Raw genomic sequence first — 14,250 nt, 5'->3', positions numbered from 1 at the left:
AGCTTTCCCGGAAAAAAAACAAAACTTTATAGGAGGTCTATTTTTAACCCTTCCTCAATTAATACTGAAACTTATAAGAAATGTAAAAACCACTTCACATCTTTAGTAAGAAAAGCAAAGAAAGCATATTATTCAAATCAATTTGCACAAGCTTCTAAAAGCATTAAGACAACATGGCACCTCATTAATCACTTACTGAATCGTACTAAATCCCTATTTACCGCCCCTGTAGTAATGAACAGTAAGAAGGGGGTTCTCTCTAACCCTGTAGATATTGCTAATGGCTTTAATGATTTTTTTATATCGGTTGGTTCTGAACTAGCATCTAGCATTAATGGCTCGGATATACACCCGTTCTTTAATCAAAGGTCAGTATCCTCCATTCCATAATTTTGACCCACCAACTGTTCAAGAGGTTTGTAATATTATTTTATCACTTAAAAATGCAGCCCATGGTTATGATGGCATTAAAAGTGTTCTTATTAAAGAGACAATTGACTATATCATTAAACCTCTCACTCATATTCTCTCACTGTCTCTTAAAACTGGAATTGTCCCTCGGGATTTGAAAGTTGCTAGGGTTATACCAGTTTTCAAGACTCCAAGGAATTTAGTAATTATAGGCCAATATCAATTCTCCCGTGTATATCGAAAATCTTGGAAAGACTTGTCTTTTCTAGATTATTTAATCACTTGGATGCCAATAATATTTAATACAAACATCAATATGGTTTTCGGAAGCGACACTCGACTGAGCATGCCCTTATTCAACTTGTGAACTATATTTCTTCAGCTCTTGACAATAAAAAAATTGCTCTTGGAGTCTTCCTGGACCTGAGTAAGGCATTCGATACGGTCAGTCACAATATTTTGATTGCTAAACTTAGCAGATACGGAGTGGAGGATGTTGCTTTGAGATGGTTTAGAAGCTACTTAGCTAACAGAGAGTATATCTGGAAGGCTATACCTCCATGAAGTCACACATTATGATTGGGGTCCCTCAAGGATAAATTTTGGGGCCTCTTCTATTTTTAATTTATATTAATGACATGGCCACGACTTTTACCAAACTCCTCCCAGTACTATTTGCAGATGATACAAATCTTGTAGCTTCTCACCAAGACTATAATATAATCAAAACGGTCAATGAGGAACTATCTTCCATTGTGGAATGGTTTCAATGGAACAAACTTACCCTCAATATAAAAAAATGCAACTTTATGATTTTTTGTAATACTAACAAACATTACCCTATAGAATTATCTAAAATCTTTATTAATAACACTCAAATCGAATTGGTTCAGCATACCAAATTTTTGGGAGTCATTATAGATAGTGGTCTTAAATGGTCTAACCATATCGACTTTGTATCTAAGAGGTCAGCTAAAATGTTGGGTATATTGAGGAGGGTTTGTCCTTTAGTTCACTCCTCAGCTTTTTTAACCTTATATTATAGTTTTTTGTTCCCATTCATTAATTATTGCAACATTGTTTGGGCAGCTACCTATCCTACTTATCTGAAGAAATTAATAGTCATACAGAAGAAATATCTTAGATTTATTTCTCATTCAAATAGATATGCACCCTCGGCACCCCTTTATAATAAATTCAAAGTTCTCCCTATTGATAAGGTAAATATTTATCAAACATGTCTATTTATGCATAAGTCTATATATAGGAAACAAGATCTTCCAGACTCCTTTCATAATTTGTTTATCCCCATCTCACATGTACACTCATTTCAAACTAGACACAGCAATAATACTTTACTCTTACCTTACACACGAACTGCAAGACATCAATTTAATATTTCTTTTAGAGGTCCTAAGCTCTGGAGTGATTTAAGTCCATCGTTGCGATCAATGTCCTCTTATTCTGCTTTCAAAAAGCATTTGAAGAGACTACTATTGCCAGCCTGACGCCTTTATGTATTCTTTCTAGGTATTGCTTGCTCTTTCTGCATTTTTACCTAGATTGATCATCTTTTATGTTATTGAATTGTTGTTCTGTATTGGTTATTTCTTCTGATTATGCTCTTGCTTTGTTTCGTTTGTTGTTTGTTTTTTTATTTTGTTTTTTTGAGTGTTTAGTCTGCATGTCTCATGAGTTAATATGAGCAGGAGTGGAACTCTGTACAAGCCTAGAGTGGCTTGGTTCCCTCCTTGCATAGTTTTGTACTTGTACTAAACGTGCTAAACAATAAACTAAACTAAACTTCTTTTCTTTGAGTTTGTAAGTTACCCCTGTAACTGAAGACAAACGTAATGTTACAGGCAAATCTTTCAATTCAGTTGAAAAATCGCTCCTCTTCATAACGCAAGGATCACGTCCAACATATGTTTCAATTTTTTGTTACATCTTTCTCTTGTAATAGCGTCTAAAGTAGTACGTTCAGACTTTCCTCCATCTCGTCCATTCCGCTCTTCACTTCCTGCCCTCCATCTGAATTCCGCGCGTCATCACAATCACACGACTGCAAACCACCTATTCACGTGAGAAAGAGAATGAGTAGGCGTATGAATAGACTATATTTGGGTCTTTTTCTAAACTTTCCCCAATAGGGATTCTTCGGGACTTTTTTTCCTTACTCAGGACATATTGAGGATACAAAATCAGTTGAGTTTGCTTCTGTTGCAATTTGTTCAACCTTTTTTCATAAAATGACTGGACTATATATAAACACTACAGATAATACTACATCAAAAATGGAGAACAAAGCCTCTTACACACACTCTTCCTCATCCTCGTCCTCTTCGTCCTCCACCTCTTACACACACTCTTCCTCATCCTCGTCCTCTTCGTCCTCCACCACTTACACACACTCTTCCTCATCCTCTTCCTCTTCCTCTTCGTCCTCCACCTCTTACACACACTCTTCCTCATCCTCTTCCTCATCCTCTTCGTCCTCCACCTCTTACACACACTCTTCCTCATCCTCTTCCTCTTCCTCCTCGTCCTCCACCTCTTACACACACTCTTCCTCATCCTCTTCCTCTTCCTCTTCGTCCTCCACCTCTTACACACATTCTTCCTCATCCTCTTCCTCTTCCTCCTCGTCCTCCACCTCTTACACACACTCTTCCTCATCCTCTTCCTCTTCCTCTTCGTCCTCCACCTCTTACACACACTCTTCCTCATCCTCTTCCTCTTCCTCCTCGTCCTCCACCTCTTACACACACTCTTCCTCATCCTCTTCCTCTTCGTCCTCCACCTCTTACACACTCTTCCTCATCCTCTTCCTCTTCGTCCTCCACCTCTTACACACACTCTTCCTCGTCCTCTTCCTTGTCCTCCACCTCTTACACACACTCTTCCTCCTCATCCTCCTCATCCTCCACCTCTTACACACACTCTTCCTCATCCTCTTCCTCTTCGTCCTCCACCTCTTACACACTCTTCCTCATCCTCTTCCTCTTCGTCCTCCACCTCTTACACACACTCTTCCTCGTCCTCTTCCTTGTCCTCCACCTCTTACACACACTCTTCCTCGTCCTCTTCCTCGTCCTCCACCTCTTACACACACTCTTCCTCCTCATCCTCCTCGTCCTCCACCTCTTACACACACTCTTCCTCATCCTCTTCCTCTTCGTCCTCCACCTTTTACACACACTCTTCCTCATCCTCTTCCTCTTCGTCCTCCACCTCTTACACACACTCTTCCTCGTCCTCCACCTCTTACACACACTCTTCCTCATCCTCTTCCTCTTCGTCCTCCACCTCTTACACACACTCTTCCTCATCCTCTTCCTCTTCGTCCTCCACCTCTTACACACACTCTTCCTCGTCCTCCACCTCTTACACACACTCTTCCTCATCCTCTTCCTCCTCGTCCTCCACCTCTTACACACACTCTTCCTCATCCTCTTCCTCTTCCTCCTCCACCTCTTACACACACTCTTCCTCATCCTCTTCCTCCACCTCTTACACACACTCTTCCTCATCCTCGTCCTCTTCGTCCTCCACCTCTTACACACACTCTTCCTCATCCTCGTCCTCTTCGTCCTCCACCTCTTACACACTCTTCCTCATCCTCTTCCTCTTCGTCCTCCACCTCTTACACACACTCTTCCTCGTCCTCTTCCTCGTCCTCCACCTCTTACACACACTCTTCCTCCTCATCCTCCTCGTCCTCCACCTCTTACACACACTCTTCCTCATCCTCTTCCTCTTCGTCCTCCACCTCTTACACACTCTTCCTCATCCTCTTCCTCTTCGTCCTCCACCTCTTACACACACTCTTCCTCGTCCTCCACCTCTTACACACACTCTTCCTCATCCTCTTCCTCCTCGTCCTCCACCTCTTAGACACACTCTTCCTCATCCTCTTCCTCTTCCTCCTCGTCCTCCACCTCTTGCACACACTCTTCCTCATCCTCTTCCTCTTCGTCCTCCACCTCTTACACACTCTTCCTCATCCTCTTCCTCTTCGTCCTCCACCTCTTACACACACTCTTCCTCGTCCTCTTCCTCGTCCTCCACCTCTTACACACACTCTTCCTCCTCATCCTCCTCGTCCTCCACCTCTTACACACACTCTTCCTCATCCTCTTCCTCTTCGTCCTCCACCTCTTACACACACTCTTCCTCATCCTCTTCCTCTTCGTCCTCCACCTCTTACACACACTCTTCCTCGTCCTCCACCTCTTACACACACTCTTCCTCATCCTCTTCCTCCTCGTCCTCCACCTCTTACACACACTCTTCCTCATCCTCTTCCTCTTCGTCCTCCACCTCTTACACACACTCTTCCTCATCCTCTTCCTCTTCGTCCTCCACCTCTTACACACACTCTTCCTCATCCTCGTCCTCGTCCTCTTCCTCGTCCTCCACCTCTTACACACACTCTTCCTCATCCTCTTCCTCCACCTCTTACACACACTCTTCCTCATCCTCGTCCTCTTCGTCCTCCACCTCTTACACACACTCTTCCTCTTCCTCATCCTCTTCGTCCTCCACCTCTTACACACACTCTTCCTCATCCTCTTCCTCTTCCTCCTCGTCCTCCACCTCTTACACACACTCTTCCTCATCCTCTTCCTCTTCCTCTTCGTCCTCCACCTCTTACACACATTCTTCCTCATCCTCTTCCTCTTCCTCCTCGTCCTCCACCTCTTACACACACTCTTCCTCATCCTCTTCCTCTTCGTCCTCCACCTCTTACACACTCTTCCTCATCCTCTTCCTCCTCGTCCTCCACCTCTTACACACACTCTTCCTCATCCTCTTCCTCTTCGTCCTCCACCTCTTACACACACTCTTCCTCATCCTCTTCCTCTTCGTCCTCCACCTCTTACACACACTCTTCCTCATCCTCTTCCTCCACCTCTTACACACACTCTTCCTCATCCTCGTCCTCTTCGTCCTCCACCTCTTACACACACTCTTCCTCATCCTCGTCCTCTTCGTCCTCCACCTCTTACACACTCTTCCTCATCCTCTTCCTCTTCGTCCTCCACCTCTTACACACACTCTTCCTCGTCCTCCACCTCTTACACACACTCTTCCTCATCCTCGTCCTCTTCGTCCTCCACCTCTTACACACTCTTCCTCATCCTCTTCCTCTTCGTCCTCCACCTCTTACACACACTCTTCCTCGTCCTCTTCCTCGTCCTCCACCTCTTACACACACTCTTCCTCCTCATCCTCCTCGTCCTCCACCTCTTACACACACTCTTCCTCATCCTCTTCCTCTTCGTCCTCCACCTCTTACACACTCTTCCTCATCCTCTTCCTCTTCGTCCTCCACCTCTTACACACACTCTTCCTCGTCCTCCACCTCTTACACACACTCTTCCTCATCCTCTTCCTCCTCGTCCTCCACCTCTTACACACACTCTTCCTCATCCTCTTCCTCTTCGTCCTCCACCTCTTACACACACTCTTCCTCATCCTCTTCCTCTTCGTCCTCCACCTCTTACACACACTCTTCCTCATCCTCGTCCTCGTCCTCGTCCTCCACCTCTTACACACACTCTTCCTCATCCTCTTCCTCCACCTCTTACACACACTCTTCCTCATCCTCGTCCTCTTCGTCCTCCACCTCTTACACACACTCTTCCTCATCCTCTTCCTCTTCGTCCTCCACCTCTTACACACTCTTCCTCATCCTCGTCCTCTTCCTCGTCCTCCACCTCTGACACACACTCTTCCTCATCCTCGTCCTCTTCCTCGTCCTCCATCTCTTACACACACTCTTCCTGATCCTCTTCCTCTTCGTCCTCCACCTCTTACACACACTTTTCCTCATCCTCGTCCTCATCCTCTTCCTCGTCCTCCACCTCTTACACACACTCTTCCTCATCCTCTTCCTCCACCTCTTACACACACTCTTCCTCATCCTCGTCCTCTTCATCCTCCACCTCTTACACACACTCTTCCTCATCCTCTTCCTCTTCGTCCTCCACCTCTTACACAGTCTTCCTCATCCTCATCCTCGTCCTCTTCCTCGTCCTCCACCTCTTACACACACTCTTCCTTGTCCTCTTCCTCCACCTCTTACACACACTCTTCCTCATCCTCGTCCTCTTCGTCCTCCACCTCTTACACACACTCTTCCTCGTCCTCCACCTCTTACACACACTCTTCCTCATCCTCGTCCTCTTCCTCGTCCTCCACCTCTTACACACACTCTTCCTGATCCTCTTCCTCTTCGTCCTCCACCTCTTACACACACTCTTCCTCATCCTCGTCCTCGTCCTCTTCCTCGTCCTCGTCCTCTTTCTCGTCCTCCACCTCTTACACACACTCTTCCTCATCATCTTCCTCCACCTCTTACACACACTCTTCCTCATCCTCGTCCTCTTCGTCCTCCACCTCTTACACACACTCTTCCTTGTCCTCGTCCTCCACCTCTTACACACACTCTTCCTCATCCTCTTCCTCTTCGTCCTCCACACACACAGTCTTCCTCGTCCTCGTCCTCTTCCTCGTCCTCCTCATCCTAGTCCTCTTCCTCTTCGTCCTCCACCTCTTACACACACTCTTCCTCATCCTCTTCCTCCACCTCTTACACACACTCTTCCTCATCCTCGTCCTCTTCGTCCTCCACCTCTTACACACACTCTTCCTCGTCCTCCACCTCTTACACACACTCTTCCTCATTCTCTTTGTCCTCTTCCTCGTCCTCCACCTCTTACACACAGTCTTCCTCATCCTCGTCCTCTTCCTCGTCCTCCACCTCTTACACACACTCTTCCTCATCCTCTTCCTCCTCGTCCTCCACCTCTTACACACTCTTCCTCGTCCTCTTCCTCCTCGTCCTCCACCTCTTACACACACTCTTCCTCATCCTCTTCCTCCTCGTCCTCCACCTCTTACACACACTCTTCCTCGTCCTCGTCCTCCACCTCTTACACACACTCCTCCTCTTCCTCTTCCTCATCCTCCACCTCTTACACACACTCTTCCTCATCCTCTTCCTCTTCGTCCTCCACCTCTTACACACACTCTTCCTCATCCTCTTCGTCCTCCACCTCTTACACACAGTCTTCCTCATCCTCGTCCTCTTCCTCGTCCTCCTCATCCTCGTCCTCGTCCTCTTCCTCGTCCTCCACCTCTTACACACACTCTTCCTCATCCTCTTCCTCCACCTCTTACCACACACTCTTCCTCATCCTCGTCCTCTTCGTCCTCCACCTCTTACACACACTCTTCCTCGTCCTCGTCCTCCACCTCTTACACACACTCTTCCTCATCCTCTTCGTCCTCCACCTCTTACACACAGTCTTCCTCTTCCTCGTCCTCCACCTCTTATACACACTCTTCCTCATCCTCTTCCTCCTCGTCCTCCACCTCTTACACACACTTCCTCATTCTCTTCCTCTTCGTCCTCCACCTCTTACACTCTTCCTCATCCTCTTCCTCCTCGTCCTCCACCTCTTACACACACTCTTCCTCTTCCTCCTCATCCTCGTCGTCATCTTCCTCCTCATCCTCCACCTCTTACACACACTCTTCCTCATCCTCTTCTTCCTCGTCTTCCACCTCTTACACACACTCTTCCTCATCCTCTTCCTCCTCGTCCTCCACCTCTTACACACACTCTTCCTCGTCCTCTTCCTCTTCCTCCTCGTCCTCCACCTCTTACACACTCTTCCTCATCCTCTTCCTCTTCGTCCTCCACCTCTTACACACACTCTTCCTCGCCCTCTTCCTCGTCCTCCACCTCTTACACACACTCTTCCTCCTCATCCTCCTCGTCCTCCACCTCTTACACACACTCTTCCTCATCCTCTTCCTCTTCGTCCTCCACCTCTTACACACTCTTCCTCATCCTCTTCCTCTTCGTCCTCCACCTCTTACACACACTCTTCCTCGTCCTCTTCCTCGTCCTCTTCCTCGTCCTCCACCTCTTACACACACTCTTCCTCGTCCTCTTCCTCGTCATCCTCCTCGTCCTCCACCTCTTACACACACTCTTCCTCATCCTCTTCCTCTTCGTCCTCCACCTCTTACACACACTCTTCCTCATCCTCTTCCTCTTCGTACTCCACCTCTTACACACACTCTTCCTCGTCCTCCACCTCTTACACACACTCTTCCTCATCCTCTTCCTCCTCGTCCTCCACCTCTTAAACACACTCTTCCTCATCCTCTTCCTCCTCCACCTCTTACACACACTCTTCCTCATCCTCTTCCTCTTCGTCCTCCACCTCTTACACACACTCTTCCTCATCCTTGTCCTCGTCCTCCACCTCTTACACACACTCTTCCTCATCCTCTTCCTCCACCTCTTACACACACTCTTCCTCATCCTCGTCCTCTTCGTACTCCACCTCTTACACACTCTTCCTCATCCTCTTCCTCTTCGTCCTCCACCTCTTACACACACTCTTCCTCGTCCTCTTCCTCGTCCTCCACCTCTTACACACACTCTTCCTCCTCATCCTCCTCGTCCTCCACCTCTTACACACACTCTTCCTTGTCCTCTTCCTCCACCTCTTACACACACTCTTCCTCATCCTCGTCCTCTTTGTCCTCCACCTCTTACACACACTCTTCCTTGTCCTCCACCTCTTCCTCATCCTCGTCCTCCACCTCTTACACACACTCTTCCTGATCCTCTTCCTCTTCGTCCTCCACCTCTTACACACACTCTTCCTCATCCTCGTCCTCTTCCTCGTCCTCCACCTCTTACACACACTCTTCCTCATCATCTTCCTCCACCTCTTACACACACTCTTCCTCATCCTCGTCCTCTTCGTCCTCCACCTCTTACACACAGTCTTCCTCATCCTCGTCCTCTTCCTCGTCCTCCTCATCCTCGTCCTCTTCCTCTTCGTCCTCCACCTCTTACACACACTCTTCCTCATCCTCTTCCTCCACCTCTTACACACACTCTTCCTCATCCTCGTCCTCTTCGTCCTCCACCTCTTACACACACTCTTCCTCGTCCTCCACCTCTTACACACACTCTTCCTCATCCTCTTCCTCCTCGTCCTCCACCTCTTACACACACTCTTCCTCATCCTCGTCCTCTTCGTCCTCCACCTCTTACACACACTCTTCCTCGTCCTCCACCTCTTACACACACTCTTCCTCATTCTCTTTGTCCTCTTCCTCGTCCTCCACCTCTTACACACAGTCTTCCTCATCCTCGTCCTCTTCCTCGTCCTCCACCTCTTACATACACTCTTCCTCATCCTCTTCCTCCTCGTCCTCCACCTCTTACACACTCTTCCTCGTCCTCTTCCTCCTCGTCCTCCACCTCTTACACACACTCTTCCTCATCCTCTTCCTCCTCGTCCTCCACCTCTTACACACACTCTTCCTCATCCTCTTCCTCGTCCTCCACCTCTTACACACACTCCTCCTCATCCTCTTCCTCGTCCTCCACCTCTTACACACACTCTTCCTCATCCTCTTCCTCTTCGTCCTCCACCTCTTACACACACTCTTCCTCGTCCTCTTCGTCCTCCACCTCTTACACACAGTCTTCCTCATCCTCGTCCTCTTCCTCGTCCTCCTCATCCTCGTCCTCTTCCTCGTCCTCCACCTCTTACACACACTCTTCCTCATCCTCTTCCTCCACCTCTTACACACACTCTTCCTCATCCTCGTCCTCTTCGTCCTCCACCTCTTACACACACTCTTCCTCGTCCTCGTCCTCCACCTCTTACACACACTCTTCCTCATCCTCTTCGTCCTCCACCTCTTACACACAGTCTTCCTCTTCCTCCTCCTCCACCTCTTATACACACTCTTCCTCATCCTCTTCCTCCTCGTCCTCCACCTCTTACACACACTTCCTCATTCTCTTCCTCTTCGTCCTCCACCTCTTACACTCTTCCTCATCCTCTTCCTCCTCGTCCTCCACCTCTTACACACACTCTTCCTCTTCCTCCTCATCCTCGTCGTCCTCTTCCTCCTCATCCTCCACCTCTTACACACATTCTTCCTCATCCTCTTCTTCCTCGTCTTCCACCTCTTACACACACTCTTCCTCATCCTCATCCTCTTCCTCCTCGTCCTCCACCTCTTACACACACTCTTCCTCATCCTCTTCCTCTTCCTCATCCTCTTCCTCTTCCTCCTCGTCCTCCACCTCTTACACACACTCTTCCTCATCCTCTTCTTTCTCGTCCTCCACCTCTTACACACACTCTTCCTCGTCCTCATCCTCTTCCTCCTCGTCCTCCACCTCTTACACAGTTAAATAAGTTTTAACTCTTAAAGTTTATAAGTTAACATTAGTTAATGTATTAACTAACATGAACTAACAATGAGCAATACATTTGTTACAGTATTTATTAATCTTTGTTAATGTTAGTTAATAAAAATACAGCTGTTCGTTGTTAGTTCATGTTAGTTCACAGTGCATTAACTAATGTTAACAAATACAACCTTTGATTTTAATAACGTATTAGTAAATGTTGAAATTAATATTAACTAAGATTAATGAATGCTGAAGAAGTATTGTTCATTCTTAGTTCATATTAACTAAGGTAGTTATCTAAAGTTAACTAATGAACCTTATTGTAAAGTGTTACCCATTATAAAAACACATGCAGGAATGTGTGCTTTCAGTTTATTTTCAGTGTCAAATATCACGATCAATGTGTGTATTTTAGATGTGTCTGAGCATGTGTGTGTGTACAGTATCATAACTCAACATCCACAGTAAAATGAAAACATTTTCCTTTTCAGTGTTTTGCAGAGAAAAGAAAACTGCTTAAATGCAGAAAAGTGACGTTCAGTGACATCGTGAGCGTCCGGAACACACACACACACACACACACACACACACACACACACACACACACACACACACACACACACACACACACACACACACACACACACACACACACCGTCCTGCTCAACATAGGCCTGTTAACACAGGAAGTGAGCCTCATCCACTTCCTCATTAGTGCATCATCATGAGGGATTCAGCCATTAGATCTGAGACGTGGTGCTCTGGCTAGCAGAGGGTAATGTCCTGAGCACTGTAAGCCTGGAGCGGGGCATCAGGTCACGGCCCGAGGACAGCTTTAGGCCGTGTGCTGAAACTGCATTAGAATATGAGGCATGTGATTTGTCAGATAAACAGCAGGCACAGACGTGGGCGAGTGTCGTTCTGCATCTCTGGAGCCTTGAATCGCAAAAAAAAAAAAAAATGTTTCATGACCTCACGTCTGTCTGTGTGTCTGTTATGCGCATATCTCTCGAACCGTTAGTCTGATGGATTTCAGACTTGACGGGTGTCTTGCTACGGGCACGAGTAAGTGCAGTGCCAAGTTTGACATTGTTTGGATTAGAAATGCAAAAGATATCGGTAAAAGAAGCACTTAGAAGGCTGTGGTTTAAAAATAAACATTCTGACATAAACACTCTGTCAGCTACACTGTTTACTTCTGAATATTATATCTATCTATAAATTACAGGAACGTCTTTCTGTCTGTGTGTGTGTGTGTCTGTTATTCGCATATCTCTAATAACGTGTTACGTGTGAAATATATGGCAAGCCATGTGGTTCAGAATTACGCTATAGATTAATTGCGTTTTTACAGCGTCATATGGCGAGATGAACGGCGTAAAAAGCGGCGCTTTCCATGCACACTAAAACGCAGTCAAATACGGCGTCATTGACGCATTTGCGTTTGTAATTACAATGCTGTATTTTGCGTCGTCAAATACGGTTTAAAACGCCGTATTTGACGGCGTTTGGCTGTAAACGCGATTAATCTATAGCGTAATTCTGAACCACTTGGCTTGCCATAGAAATACGCGTTGTTGACGTGTTAAAATTCACGTGTTTTTGGCCCTCTTGTCTTCCCATATGTGTCTGAGCGTGTGTGTCTGAGTGTGTGTGTCTGAGTGTGTGTGTGTACAGTATCATAACTCAACATCCACAGTAAAATGAAAACATTTTACTTTTCAGTGTTTTGCAGAGAGAAGAAAACTGCTGAGATGCAGAAAAGTGACGTTCAGTGACATTGTGAGCGTCCGGAACGTGTCGAGCCACAAGCGTGTTCAGATTGAGCTCTGGGATCAGCGGGAAAACCGGGATCAACCGGACAGAAGCGGATCCTCAGATAATCCCGTGAGATTCTTTGACTTTGCAGATGCGAGTGAGAGAGAAGCCTTTTTCCACAGACTGAAACAAACACACTCGTTCACGTTTCCAGCCAAACCGGTAACTTTTTCCCGTATTCCCCATATAGACGCTTTTACATTAACAGGGGATTCATCTTCCTTTGGGAATGTGTTTCTGTTCCCATAGATCCTGTCCAGCATCTGAGAGGCTCTGACCAGCAGAGGGCGACACTGCTATTATCATCTCAACAGAAGCAGTGTTTTCAGCTTCACTGTTCCTGAAGACTTCGAGAGGGACGGACACTTATTCATCTGCGTGAAACAAACACAAGGGATGATTAATATACATTAATATACACTTATATTAATATACACTTATGGAACATGTGTACAATGAAGTCAAGTTATGTAATATGAACTTAACTGATGATTTAACTGATGATTTTAATGCATAGTCTCGATAACGAGAAGCCAACAGTGGAATAGATGAGATTTTACATGGAATTTAATGGGAAGAGAACCTTATAAATGAAATTATTTATACTAGATGTTGATGTGTAAAAGATTAGTATATACTAAAAGAGAAATAATAATAAAAAAAACATTGTGCAACTGATCTTGATTTACCAAATTATTTTGTGCATAAAAAGGATGAAATGCTATATTTAATGACTATTATATGGACAATCATGCTTTGGTGAATCATAAATATGACATAGTATACTAAGTCGTAATTATGAGATTAAAATGACCAAGTCATATTTTTGACCTTTTTTCATAATTGACAATTTTTTTTTTTAATTATGACTAACTACGTAACAATTATTTAAAAAGTCGATATATGAGTGGAAAAGTCGAAATTAGCCATAATTATTACTTTTGATGTCCTTATTTCATTTTCATTTCATAAATATGACTTGGTGCGTCATTATTTCGACTCTTTGTATTAATTTTGATGAATGATTTGTGTGTGTGTGTGTGTGTGTGTGAGCGTGTGAGTATTAATTATGATTTATGATTTGTTTTTCTCGTGTGGCGGAAATAGGTTTCCATACAATACAGATTAAATACATTGCTTTTAAATGTAACCCCAAAACATCAACACAGCCATTCTGACCACGTGGTCTAAAAACCAAAATATCAGCCAATCAGGACCGCGGAGGGGAGCGCCGCAGATAATCGGCCAATCGGAGCGCAGTGGCGTTGCCAAGCAGCTCGTGTGACTAACGGCAGTCATATGACTGTCCCACAAATGGAGTCCGTGTGCTGGAGTCGAGTGTGCCTCAGGAATTAAACACAAAAAGGAGTTTTTCCTTCAAATCGTGGGTCCATTATGGCCCCCACGCTGTTTCACAAGCTCTTCAACAAGAGAAATGCGCTTTCACCGCCCGCGAAGAGCAGCAAAGAGGACTCGGTGTTCAGGTACGTGTCGAGCAGCTTCCGGAGAGCACACAATATCACACACACTCGAGTGTGTTTTCATACATCTCTGTGGATATATCTGTCTGAGTTTGAGTCGTGTTGTTGGTGGTTTGGTAAGGTTTCCTCCATCTGTAGCCTCTGCGTTTAGCCTTTCGCTGATTGGTTCGGTTAACCCTTTGTTGGTGCACGTCACTTTTCTCTAAACGTATTATTTATTCCAGAAAGCTTTTGTTTTTGACTCAGTTATTGTGTTCTCTAATAAAACGCGATGTTGTTGACTCTCATAAAGGCCAG

General features: G+C 45.7%; 2 protein-coding genes across 3 annotated transcripts in view; both read left to right on the top strand.

Annotated features, from left to right (window-relative positions):
* LOC307144403 (uncharacterized protein) overlaps window positions 1-13,130 on the top strand; it is a 49,455-nt gene extending 36,325 nt beyond the window's left edge. Inside the window, exon 9 of the mRNA XM_079846754.1 lies at window positions 12,722-13,130. Within this exon, the coding sequence (XP_079702880.1) occupies window positions 12,722-12,739 (18 nt within the window). The 3' untranslated portion in view covers window positions 12,740-13,130. The remainder of the gene's footprint in view (window positions 1-12,721) is intronic.
* A 601-nt stretch (window positions 13,131-13,731) lies between these two features.
* The window catches only part of fnip1 (folliculin interacting protein 1), a 44,430-nt gene continuing 43,911 nt past the window's right edge, over window positions 13,732-14,250 (top strand). For both annotated transcript variants that reach the window (XM_079847868.1, XM_079847866.1), the window contains exon 1: window positions 13,732-13,956. In XM_079847868.1, the coding sequence (XP_079703994.1) occupies window positions 13,868-13,956 (89 nt within the window). In that variant the 5' untranslated portion in view covers window positions 13,732-13,867. The remainder of the gene's footprint in view (window positions 13,957-14,250) is intronic.

This window comes from Squalius cephalus (assembly GCF_949319135.1).
Source record: "Squalius cephalus genome assembly, chromosome: 17".
Lineage (NCBI taxonomy): Eukaryota > Metazoa > Chordata > Actinopteri > Cypriniformes > Leuciscidae > Squalius > Squalius cephalus.
This window is presented reverse-complemented; position numbering and strand designations above follow the sequence as displayed.